General features: G+C 37.6%; 1 protein-coding gene across 10 annotated transcripts in view; it reads right to left on the reverse strand.

Annotated features, from left to right (window-relative positions):
• Positions 1-13,281, reverse strand: part of ATRX (ATRX chromatin remodeler) — a 269,851-nt gene that overhangs the window by 192,927 nt on the left and 63,643 nt on the right. For all 10 annotated transcript variants that reach the window (XM_065916981.1, XM_065916979.1, XM_065916987.1 and 7 more), the window contains one exon: positions 11,182-11,294. In XM_065916981.1, coding sequence (XP_065773053.1) covers positions 11,182-11,294 — 113 coding nt within the window. The remainder of the gene's footprint in view (positions 1-11,181; positions 11,295-13,281) is intronic.

Consider the following 13,281-nt stretch of genomic DNA (forward strand, 5'->3'; position numbering starts at 1 on the left):
TTTTTAGGTGAACAACATAGCGATTCAATATTTTATATGTTACAAAATGATCACCACTACAAGGCTAGTTACCACCTGTCACCATACAAAATTATTGCAATATTGTTGAGCATAATTATTCTTTAATTGTTGATAGAATTCACCTATGAAGCAATCTGGTTTTTTACTTTTGTGTGTTGGAAGCTTTTTCATTACCGATTGAATTTTATTAGTAATCAGTCAGATTTTTGTATTTCTCCATGATTCATTCTCGAAAGATTGTATGTTTCTAGGAATTTACCCATTTCTTTGATGTTCTCCATTGTTGGCATGGTGGGTGCTCAGTCACTAAGTCATGTCTAACTCTTTGTGACCCCATGGACAATACCCCACCAGGCTCCTCTGCCCATGGAATTTTCCAGGTAAGAACACTGGAATGGGTTGCCATTTCCTTCTCTAGGGGATCTTCCCAACCCAGGGATTAAACTCACGTCTCCTACATTGGCAGGTGGATTCTTTACCACCGAACCACCGGGGAAGCCCCCACTGTTGGCACAGTAGTCTGTTATGATTCCTTGCATTGGTATGATACAAGTTGACAAATCTCCTCTTTCACTTCTCATTTTATTTACTTGGGCCCTCTCTCTTTATCATGATGGATCTCACTAAAGGTTTTTCAATTTTGTTCATCTTTTTAAAAAATCTCATTCAGAAGTTTCACTGATCTTTTCTAGTATTTTTTCAGTCTCTATTTCATTTATTTCTGCCCTGATCTTTATGGTTTATGTTTTTCTAGTAACCTAGAGTTTGGTTTGTTCTTTTTCTGGTTCCTTTATGTAGGAGAAAAGCATGTCCTCAAAAGGAAATCTATAAATTGGACTTGCTCAAAATTTGAAACTTTTACTCTGCAAAAGACCCTGATAAGAGGAAGAAGACAAGCTAGCAGTTTCATTATTTCCAGTCTGACCTTTATTATTAATTTGGGCTTGTTTGTTCTTTTTCTAGCTCCTCTAGGTATAAAGTTTTGTTGTTGTTTTTTTTTTAATTTGAGAATTTTCTTGTTTTGTGAGGTAGGCCTGTTTCACTATGATCATCCCTCTGAGAACTGCTTTTGCTGCATCTCATAGATATGAGAGGGCTTTGCAGGTGGCACTAGTGGTAAAGAACCCACCTGCCAATGCAGGAGATGTAAGAGATGTGGGTTCGATCCCTGAGTGGGGAAGACCCCCTGGAGAAGGGCATGGCAACCGACTCCAGTATCCTTGCCTGGAGAATCCCAGGACAGAGGAGCCTAGCAGACAACAGTCCATGGGGTTACAAAGAGTCGGACATAGATATTGGAAAGTTGTGTTATCATTTTCATGTGCCTCAAGGTATTTTTGAATTTCCTCTTTGATTTCTTCCCTGATGCACTGGTTTTGTAGCATTTTATTTACTACTTCAGCTTTCTTTTTTTGTTTCTTTTTGCATGGAATGTATTTTTCCATCCCTTTAATATCAATCTATCTTTAGATTGGAAGTGAGTCTCTTATAGGCAGCATATAAATGGGTCTTATATTTCTATTCATTCAGTCATCTCTACTTTGATTGGAGCATTTAGTAAATTTTCATTTAAAGTGGTTATTGATAACTATGTACTTATTGCAATATTATTAATTATTTTCTGCTTGTTTTTATAGTTCTTCTCTGTTCCTTTCTTCTCTTCCAGTCTGATGGCTTTCTTTATGTTTGGGCTCCTTTTTCTCTTCATTTTTTATCTATAGTAGGTTTTGGGTTTGCAGTTACTATCAGGTTGAAACACACAAATAATGATTTAATATAGGCTGATAGCTGCTTAAGTTCAAATATATACTAAAAGTACATTTTTACTACTCCTCCCAATTTTTTTTCTGATATTATTTTACAATTTTATACTTTATGCATTTCTTAACTACTTATTTTACTTACAGTCGATTTTACTACTTTTGTCTTTTAACCTTCCTACTAGCTTTACATGTGGCTGATTCACTGTCATTACTATATATTTACCTTTACCACTGAGATTTTTTTTCATATATTTTCTTATTTCTAGCTAAGAGGTGGCAAAGAATACACAGAAGATCTATACAAAAAAGGTCTTAATGATCCAGATAACCAAGAAGGGGTGGTCACTCACCTAGTGCCAGACATCCTGGAGTGTGAAGTCAAGTGGGCCTTAGGAAGTATTACTACGAACAAAGTTAACAAAGGTGATGGAATTCCAGCAGAGCTATTTCATATCGTAAAAGATGATGCAGTTAAAGTGCTACACTCAATATGCCAGTGAATTTGGAACCTCAAAAATGGCCACAGGACTGGAAAAGGTCAGTTTTCATTCCAATCCCAAAGAAGGGCAATGCAAAAGAATATTCCAACTACCATACAATCGCACTCATTTCACATGCTAGTAAGGTTACACTCAAAATTCTTCAAGTTAGGCTTCAGCTGTATGTGAATTGAGAAGCTGGATTTAGAAAAGGCAGAGGAAACAGAGACCAAACCACCAACATTTGCTGTATCATAGAAAGAGGAAGGGAATTCCAGAAAAAATATCTACTTCTGCTTCATTAACTATGCTAAAGCCTTTGACTGTGTGGATCACAACAAACTCTGGAAAATTCTTAAAGAGATGGGAATATCAGGACCACCTTACCTATCTCCTGAGAAACCTACATGTACGTCAAGAAGTGGCAGTAAGAACTGGACATAGAACAATGAACTGATTCAAAACTGGGAAAGGAGTGTGACAAAGATGTATATTGTCACACCACTTATTTAACTTCTATGCAGAGTACATTGTGAGAAATACCAGGCTAGATAAATCACAAGCTGGAATCAAGACTGCCAGGAGAAATATCAACATCCTCGGATATGCAGATACCACACTAATGGCAGAAAGTGAGGAGGAATTAAAGAGCCTCTTGGTGGAAGTGAAAGAGGAGAGTGATAAAGCTGGCTTGAAACTGAACATTCAAAAAACTAAGATCATGGCATCTCTCCCATCACTTCACGGCAAATAGAAGGGGTAAAAGTGGAAACAGTGACAGATTTTATTTTCTTGGGCTCTAAAATCACTGCTGACAGTGACTGCAGCCACAAAATTACAAATTGCTTGCTCCTTGGAAGGAAAGTTATGACAAATTTAGACAGCATATTAAAAAGCAGAGACATTACCTTGCTGACAAAGGTCTGTCTAGCCAAGGCTATAGTTTTTCCAGTAGTCATGTATGGATGTGAGTGTTGGACCATAAAGAAGGCTGAGCACCGAAGAATTGATGCTTTGGAACTGTGATGTTGTAGAAGACTTTTTAGAGTCCCTTGGACTGCAAGGAGATCAAACCAGTCAATCCTAAAGAAAATCAACCCTGAATAGTCATTGGAAGGACTGATGCTGAAGGTGAAGCTCCAATACTTTGGCTACCAGATGAGAAGAGTCGACTCACTGGAAAAGACCCTGATGCGGGGAATGATTGAAGGCAAAAGGAGAAAGAGGTGGCAGAGGGTGAGATGTTTAGACATTAATGGACATGAGTTTGAGCAAACTCCGGGAGATAGTGGAGGACAGGAAAGCCTGGCATGCTGCGGTCCATGGGTCGCAAATTGTCGGACACTACTTATCGACATATAGACTGAACTACAACAAGCTACTGCTTTTGCTTTTCTACCTCGAGAAGAACCTTGAATATTTCTAGTAGGTCATTTTAGTGATGCTAAACTCCTTTAGTTTTGTGCTTGTCTGTGAAACTATCTTTCCTTCAATTCTGAATGATAAACTTGCCAGGTAGAGTACCTTGGTTGGAAGTTTTTTACATTCAGTACTTTAAATATATCATGCCACCCCATTCTGGCTTGCAGAGTTTCTGTTGAAAAATCAGCGAGTAATCTTATGGGCTTTTCCTTGTATATGATTAGTTGTTTTTGTCCTGCTGTCCATAAAACTGTCTTCATCTTTTGCCATTTTACATACATGTCTTGGTGTGGATCTCTATGGGTTCATTTTGTTTGGGACTCTGTGCTTCCTGTACCTAGATGTCTGTTTCATTTTCCAGATTAGAGAAGTCTTCAAACATTTCTTTAAGTAAGTCTCTGTCCCCTTCTCTCCCTCTTTTCTCCATCTGCAATCCCCCTACCCCTACTATGAGAATGTTAGTAGTCCTGATGTCCTAGAGTTCCCTTAAACTCTCATTCTTAAAAACTCTTTTTTTCTATTCTGATTGGGTGATTTCCACTATTCTGTGTGTCCAGATGGTTGATATGTCCTACTATATCATCTAATTTGCTATCAATTTCCTCTATTTGTCATTTCAGTTATTGTGTTCTTCAGTACTGATTGGTTCTTTCTTATATTTTCGAACTCTTTGTTGAACTTCTCACTCTATTCCTCCATTCTTCTCCCCAGTTTGGTAAGGCTTTATGACAATTTCTTCCAATTCTTTATCAGATAAATTACTTATCTCCATTTCGTTAAGATTTTTTATGAAGTATTATCTTGCTCTTTCATTTGGAACATATTCTTCTGTCCCCATTCTGTTTGACTTTGTGTTTCATTCTACACATCTGGCAAAACAGGTAACTCTCTTGGTCTTGAAGGCATAATCTCTGCTAAGAGCATCTCCTGTGTAGTCTGAATGTACCAGGCAGTTTTGGCAGGTTGGCTAAAGCCTAATATATCATAGGCCAGGGGGATCCTAGGGTACTGCACACTTGGGTTGCCTTGGCACTATGGCTATAACTTGTGTGGGCCAGGAGGAGGCTGAAGTGCCTTGGCAGGACAGCTAGAGAACCTGGACTACATTCCACTCATCTCATCAAGTGATGGTGGTGGTTTAGTCACTAAGTCGTGTCCAACTCTTGCGATCCCATGGATTGTAGCCTGCCAGTCTCCTCTGTCCAGGCAAGAATACTGAAGTAGGTAGTCATTTCCTTCTCCAGAGGATCTTCCTGACCCAGGAATTGAACCCAGGTCTCCTGCACTGCAGGCATATTCTTTACCAATTGAGCTATGAGGGAAGACCTCATCAAGGTGACAAGAGAACACAAAAATGGTGCTCTCAAGCACCTTCAACACTGAAGAGACGTCCAGCAGTTCTCTGCCCATTTAGCAGACACTAGGTAAGGTCCATACCATTTCTGTCCTTTATTGGACCCATCTTTGCATGAAATGTTCCCTTGGTATCTCTAATTTTCTTGAAGAGATCTCTAGTCTTTCCCATTTTGTTGTTTTCCTCTATTTCTTTGCATTGATCACTGAGGAAGGCTTCCTTATCTCTCCTTCCTATTCTTTGGAAATCTGCATTCAAATGGGAATATCTTTTCTGTTCTCCTTTTGCTTTTGGCTTCTCTTCTTTTCACAGCTACTTGTAAGGTGTTTGTAAGCTATTTCACAGCTCCTCAGACAGCCATTTTGTTTTTTTGCATTTCTTTTCCATGGGGATGGTCTTGATCCCTGTCTCCTGTACAATGTCACAAAGCTCCCTCCACAGTTCATCAGGTACTCTGTCTATCAGATCTAGTCCCTTAAATATGTTTCTCACTTCTACTGTATAATCATAAGAGATTTGACTTAGGTCATACCTGAATGGTCTAGTGGTTTTCCCTAATTTCTTCAATTTAAGTCTGAATTTGGCAATAAGGAGTTCATGATCTCAGCCACAGTCAGTTCCCGGTCTTGTTTTTGCTGACTGTATAGAGCTTCTCCATCCTTGGCTGCAAAGAATATAATCAGTCTTCTAACAGAAGCAGAAGATATTAAGAAGAGGTGGCAAGAATACACAGAAGAACTGTACAAAAAAGATCTTCACTACCCAGATAATCACGATGGTGTTATCACTCACCTAGAGTCAGATATCCTGGAATGTGAAGTCAAGTGGGCCTTAGGAAGCATCACTAAAAACAAAGCTAGTGGAGGTGATAAAATTCCAGTTGAGCTATTTCAAATACTGAAAGACGATGCTGCAAAAGTGCTGCACTCAATATGCCAGCACATTTGGAAAACTCAGCAGTGGCCACAGGACTGGGAAAGGTTAGTTTTCATTCTAATCCCAAAGAAAGGCAATGTCAAAGAATGCTCAAACTACCAGACAATTGCATTCATCTCACAAGCTAGTAAAGTAATGTTCAAAATTCTCCAAGTCAGGCTTCAGCAATACTTGAATCGTGAACTTCCAGATGTTCAAGCTGGTTTTATAAAAGGCAGAGGAACAAGAGATCAAACTGGCAACATCTGCTGGATCATCGAAAAAGCAAGAGAGTTCCAGAAAAACATCTATTTCTGCTTTATTGACTATGCCAAAGCCTTCAACTGTGTGGATCACAATAAACTGGAAAATTCTGAAAGAGATGGGAATACCAGACCACCTGACCTGCCTCTTGAGAAACCTATATGCAGGTCAGGAAGCAACAGTGAGAACTGGACGTGGAACAACAGACTGGTTCCAAATAGGAAAAAAAGTACGTCAAGGCTGTATATTGTCACCCTGCTTATTTAATTTATATGAGGAGTACATCATGAGAAATGCTGGGCTGGAAGAAGCAAAAGCTGGAATCAAGATTGTTGGGAGAAATATCAATAACCTCAGATATGCAGATGACATCACCCTTATGGCAGAAAGTGAAGAGGAACTAAAAAGCCTCTTGATGAAAGTGAAAGAGGAGAGTGAAAAAGTTGGCTTAAAGCTCAACATTCAGAAAACTCAGATCATGGCATCTGGTCCCATCACCTCATGGGAAATAGATGGGGAACAGTGGAAACAGTGTCAGAGTTTATTTTTGGGGGCTCCAAAATCACTGCAGATGGTGATTGCAGCCATGAAATTAAAAGATGCTTACTCCTTGGAAGGAAAGTTATGACCAACCTAGACAGAATATTAAAAAGCAGAGACATTAGTTTGCCAACAAAGGTCCATCTAGTCAAGGCTATGGTTTTTCCAGTGGTCATGTATGGATGTGAGAGTTGGACGGTGAAGAAAGCTGAGCACTGAAGAATTCATGCTTTTGAACTGTGGTGTTGGAGGAAACTCTTGAGAGTCCCTTGGACTGCAAGGAGATCCACCCAGTCCATCCTAAAGGAGATCAGTCCTGGGTGTTCATTGGAAGGACTGATGCTGGAAGCTGAAACTCCAATACTTTGGCCACCTGATGCGAAAAGATGACTTATTGGAAAACACCCTAATGCTGGGAGGGATTGGCGGCAGAAGGAGAAGGGGACGACAGAGGATGAGATGGCTAGATGGCATCACCTACTCGATGGACATGAGTTTAAGTAAACTCCAGGAGTTGGTGATGGACAGGGAGGCCTGGCATGCTGCGATTCATGTGGTCGCAGAGTCGGACACGACTGAGCGACTGAACTAGGTAGGGTTAGCAAGAGAATTTCCTTCATGTACAGTCTAGGTCCCTTTTAAACCACTGCTTTTATCTCTGTGCCCCAGGGCAGGCTAGTGTGCACACAGGCCCCTTAATGATCCCTCTCTATTGCTGTACACCACATTCAAGTGGGGTTCCCATCAGTACTGTGTCTCTGTCTCTATCAATCTCTATGTGGAACTTGTACTGTTTGTTGTGCAGAAGCTGTTTAATCACACCTCAGTTCTTCTGTAGAAGGAACTGCTCTTTACATAGCTGTAAGTTCAGTGTGTCTGTGGGGGAAGGTGAGATCATGGTTTTCCTATACTGCCACCTTGGACCAAATGCTGAGTTTTATGCTGGTTCAACCTTAGTCACAAGGAGACTATCATAATTAATAGGGCTGCAAGCTTACACAGCATATCCAGAAGAAGAGGGCTATCCAAGTGTGAAATTCCATTGCTGGAGCTAACTGGCACTTTTCCTAAGGAAAGAGGCTTAACAATTGAGAATTGAGCAAAAAATACTTTCTTCCATATGTTGATTCTATTCCAGTGTGTGTCTGGTTTGTGTCACTAATCAGTTCCTTCATCATTGTTTTCAGTATTTTGGCCAGAATTTATAACTGGTATCTGTGGGAGATAACCTGCTTATCCAAAAAGAGCTACTCTGCCACTACTGGAAGCAAAACTTTCCAACTAACTAACTACTGAATTTAGAACTGTGACAACATAATTTCACTCTAAAGACAGAACTTTAAGTATTTAACACTAGTTAGGTTTCTTTATTGTGATAGTTTAGCATGCAAAGTTGAAACTGTAGACACAATGAAGACTAAGCAACCTTTCTCTCTGTTGCAGTAAGAAGTTACAATATGAAAAAAAGGATGATCAGAATGATGTCTGCAATCCAAATAAAACTAAAAGTATCAATATCAACACATGAAAATACATCACATATATTGACTTTCCCTACTAACGAGCCTGGAAGTGAAGACATCCTAACAGCAATAAGCACATCATACACCCAGGTATTGCTTTGTAAATACTATACCTCACTAAAAGGAATCAGAACTTCTTGGAGAAATAACTGATTTCAGGGCTGGGGAACAGACAGTGCAAAGTAAACAATGAACATCTTGTGAGGGCAGAAAGTAAGAAAAGTGCTTAAGGTTGATGAAGACTTATGTAAAGGTCTACAAGAGCCATACAAAAGGGGTTCCCCACTAGCCAATATTGGTACAATTTGAACATTAAAATAATGACAGTAAGAAAATGTTCATGGAAAAAATATGCTAGCATACACTAATACAAATAGAGACCATAGAAATGTAAACATCTCCCTTACAGAAAAGACAGAAGTAATGATAGGACATCACCATTTTGAACCATCATAGTAACACACCATTGAGCCAAGAATCATAAATGGATGTGGTGACAGGCAGAATTTCTAGGAATGGCCCCCAAGATTTCATGCCCCTAATCACCAGAACCTGTGAATGTGAGGAAATAACACTCCCATTGTTTTGCTACATAAAATGGCACAGGTGACTTTAAAAAATGGGAGCTCATTTAGGAGAGGTGAGAAGGAAGGGGCCTAATCTAACCACATGCATCCCTTAAAATAGAAAAATGTCTCTAGTTCATGGCAGAAGATGCAAAAGAAGCAAGCAAAAGGCTAAGTCAGAGAAACTCAAAGCATGAGAATGACACAATGCACTACTGCTGGCTTTAAAGTTGGAAGGGGCCATGTGAGAGGAAATTAAGGAGCTGAGAGGATCCTGGCCAATAGTTAGCATGAAATGAGTACCTCAGACCTACAACCACAATGAAATGAATTCTGCCAACAACCTGAATGAGCATGAGAATGATTTTTCCAGATTCTATAGAAAGGAACACAGTCTTACTATCAGTTTGACATAGCCCTTGTGATTCCCTGAGCAGAGTTCAGCAAAGCCCACCTGGACTCCAGATCTACAGAACTGTGAGATAATAAATTTGGGTTGTCTTAAGCCGCCAAGTTTGTGATAATTTGCAATAAAAAAAAACATAAAAGCTAATTTTTGATGACGAAAAGAATATCTAAGCAGTTTCAAAGTAATCTTCAACAAATTACTTTTTAGGTAGGTACAAAAGAATAAATCATAACTTTACAATGGTTTAATCTAGAAAAACAGCCATAACCAAATAACCTAAGTTAACACCACCAATAAAGGAGGAAATTTCATCATGTGCTTTGTGATATGATGTATGGACATAACACCACTTACACGGCAATCCTGTCAAAAATTAAAAATCTCAATCTAATTTTATAACTAATCAGATGAACACTGAGGGACAATTACCAAAATAATATATCTAAACATTTGAAAAAGGTCATGGTTCCACCTTGTTTGAGATTTGAAAAGGCTAAAGACCAAATAACTTATATACACTGTGGGCTCTTCAATGGGACCCTGGTCTTGGGAGGGTAGGGGATTTACCTATCAAAACACTGTTGGACAATTTATGAATTAAGACTAGAGATTGTGGATTAGATATAAGTACATATTTCATTTTTTCCACTTATTTATCAATCCCATTGTTATTCGTAACTTCCTGTATTTTGATGCTACCATTTCAAATTACTTTCCTTCTGATTTAAGAAAACCTTTTGGTATTTCCCCTAGTGTACGTATGCTGACATCATTCTTACTTTTTTGGGGATTTTTTTGGCCATGCTTCATGGCATGTTGAATCTTAATTCCCTGATCAGGCATCAAATCCGTGCCCCCTACAGTAGAAGGGCAGAGTCTTAACCACTGGACTGACAGGAAAAGTTCAAAGTTCTCACCTCTATCTTTATCCACTTTCACTTGTGAAAGATGTTTTCAGTGAGCAGACTATGCTAGCAATTAATTTCACTTGGCCCTTTAAAGAAATCACTTCTTTATTATTACTGTTGTCAAATGAGCTATCAGTGTTACTGTTCAAAAACATTCAACATTAAAAAAGCAATGACTGTTTTCCTCCAGCTGCTCCTAAGATTTTTCTCTTGGTTTTTGTTCTTTAGGAGTTTACTATGATTTTATTAGTTGTAGTTTTCTTTCCATTTATCCTGCTTGAGGTTCACAGTGTTTCATGAATCTACATGATGTCTTTCTTCACTTTTAGGAAATGCTCAGTGAGTATCTCGTCAAACTCAGATTCTGAACCATTCTCTCTCTTCTTTCCTTCTGGGACTCTAACTACACATACAGTTGAACTTTTCATTGTGATCAACCACTCTCCATACTTCTTGTACATACTGTGTTTGTGTGCAAGTACGCCTATGTGTGTTTGTGTGTGTGCATGCCTGTGTGCATGTTCACCTCTTCTATATGCACCTACCCTTAAAAACTTGAAAACAAATGATGGTAATCATCACATGATACAAGATACTTTCAAAAAGGAAAAAGGGATGTAATAAGAAGACATTGTTTTGTATTTTAAAAATGTATGGACCAAATCTATGCTGAAAAGTTAACAAACAATATAAAAACATAACTTATAATACATGAATAACTTTTAGAATAACATATTTCTGTACTGCTCCCACTACTATCTATTTTAAGGTTAACATTCATCACCCACTTCTATAAAACACTTCCATTAAAAATAAAATCTTCAGTGTATGCTTCTCTAAGCACCTAAAACCATAAAACCTTACATTTTTTTACTTATCTGAATCAAAGTCTATAATATCAGATATTATCTAACTCCTAGAAACACAGAGGCTATTAAAAACTTTAATAGCTTCAGTTCCTCAAAAATAAAAGGTAAATAAGACTAGAAGATATTGCAATTCTTTTTTCCAATTTACCTGTGCTTTGGTTCATCACAAGTCTTGGAGGAGAACTTGTTTCTTCAGATTCCTCTGATGAGTGTGCCAGAAAGTCATGAAGCTTCTGCACCAATGTATTCAACTTGCTTTCGCTGTTAAAATAAAAGTTTTAAGAATATCCTTATTTACCAGGTCATATATTGAATTAAATATATAGTTTAGTAAACTGAAAAGCTATCTACACTGTACGTGGTCTGAAAGAATGCGTACTCACAATAAAACTTAAAATATACTTTCTTTATTTCACGGAGGATATGAAAACATGAGTAATAATCTCTACATGTACACTTATCTACAAAGAATAATTCAAGGACTGTGATAAACCATTATGGAAAATAATGTGAAAAAGAATGTGTGTGTGTGTATATATATTATATATATATAACTGAATCACTGAGCTGTATGACAGAAATTAAAAACTCTATACATGAATAAAACAGATCTTTAAAATAAAAAAAAGTATAATTCAAGGAAAATATTAATAGCATGAGATTCTGCTTTACACCATTTACAATAATTCATTGTAAATGAATAATTCATTCATCTTTCAAATATATTTCCTAAGCACTTACTCTCTGGAAGCCTTCAGTACTTTTTTGTTTATTACACTATTTTCTGCTTAGAACAGGGTAATTTTATAAATGACAAACACAAAGATGAATAAAACACAGAATGGGATTTAGAGCTCACAGACTGCCATGGAAATATTTATGCAAGTGTATTATTACAGTATATCCTACTAAGTTATATAATAGGTGCATCTGTAATCCAACAGGGTTACAAAAGAATAAAAGTTTAAAACGCAAAAACTTCACAAAAAAAATAAAATAAAATAAAATGCAAAAACTTCAAATCCTCTGTGTATCAAAAGATACCATCAAGAAAGTGAAGAGACAACCCATTTAACTGGGGACAACTATTTTCAAATCATGTATCTAAAAAGGCATTAATATCATTTTATATATCCTTTTAATAATACAAAGACTTCTTAAAATTGAAGAATAAAAAGAAAAACCCAACTGTAAAATGGGTTTTATACAACAACTCAACAACAAACAAAAAACCCAATCAAAAAATGAGCAGAAGACCTAAACAGACAGTATTCCAAAGAAGGCATACAGATGGGCAATAGGCACAAGAAAAGATGTTCAACATTTCTAATTACTAGAGAAATCAAACCAAAACTACAATAAAATACCATACCAGTAAGAAAGATCATCATTAAAAAGTCTACAAATAACAAATGCTACAGAGGGTGTAGAGAAAAATGAACCCTCCGACACTGTTGGTAGGAATGTAAGTTGGTGCAGCCACTATGGAAAACTCTATGGAGGTTCCTCTGAAAACAAAGCAGAGTTACCATTTGATCTAACAATCCCACACCTGGGCATTTATCCTGACAAAACTATAATTCAAAAAGATACATGCACCACAATGTTCATAACAACCCTATTCACAATAGCCAAAACATGGAAACAACCTAAATGGTCACTGACAGATGAATAAAGATGTGGTACATCTATACACATCACCATATGTAAACTAGATAGCCAGTGGAAATTTGAGGTATGATTCAGGGAGCTCAAACTGGTACTCCGAAACAACGTAGAGGGGTGGGATGGGGTGAGAGGTGGGAGGGAAGCTCAAGAGAGAGGGACATATATATACCTATGGCTGATTCATGTTAATGTATGGTGGAAACCAGTACAATATTGTAAAGCAATTATGCTTCAATTAAAAATAAATAAAAATTTTAAAAAGAAGATGTGGTACACACACACACACACACACTGAAATATCACTCAGCCATAAAAAGAATGAAAAAATGCCATTTGCAGCAACATGGATGCAACGAGATATTATCATTCTAGGGAAGTAACTCAGAAAGACAAATACCACATATCATTCATATGTTTAATCTAAAATATGACACAAATGAACCTATTAAACAGAAACAGAATCAGCTCTAGAGAGCAGACTGTTGTTTGCTAAATGGGGTGGGGGAGTAGGGGGAGGGCTAGAGTGGGAAATTGGAGGTAGCAGATTTAAGCTTTTATATACAAAATGGATAAACAAGGT

This window comes from Muntiacus reevesi, chromosome X, assembly GCF_963930625.1.
Source record: "Muntiacus reevesi chromosome X, mMunRee1.1, whole genome shotgun sequence".
NCBI lineage: Eukaryota > Metazoa > Chordata > Mammalia > Artiodactyla > Cervidae > Muntiacus > Muntiacus reevesi.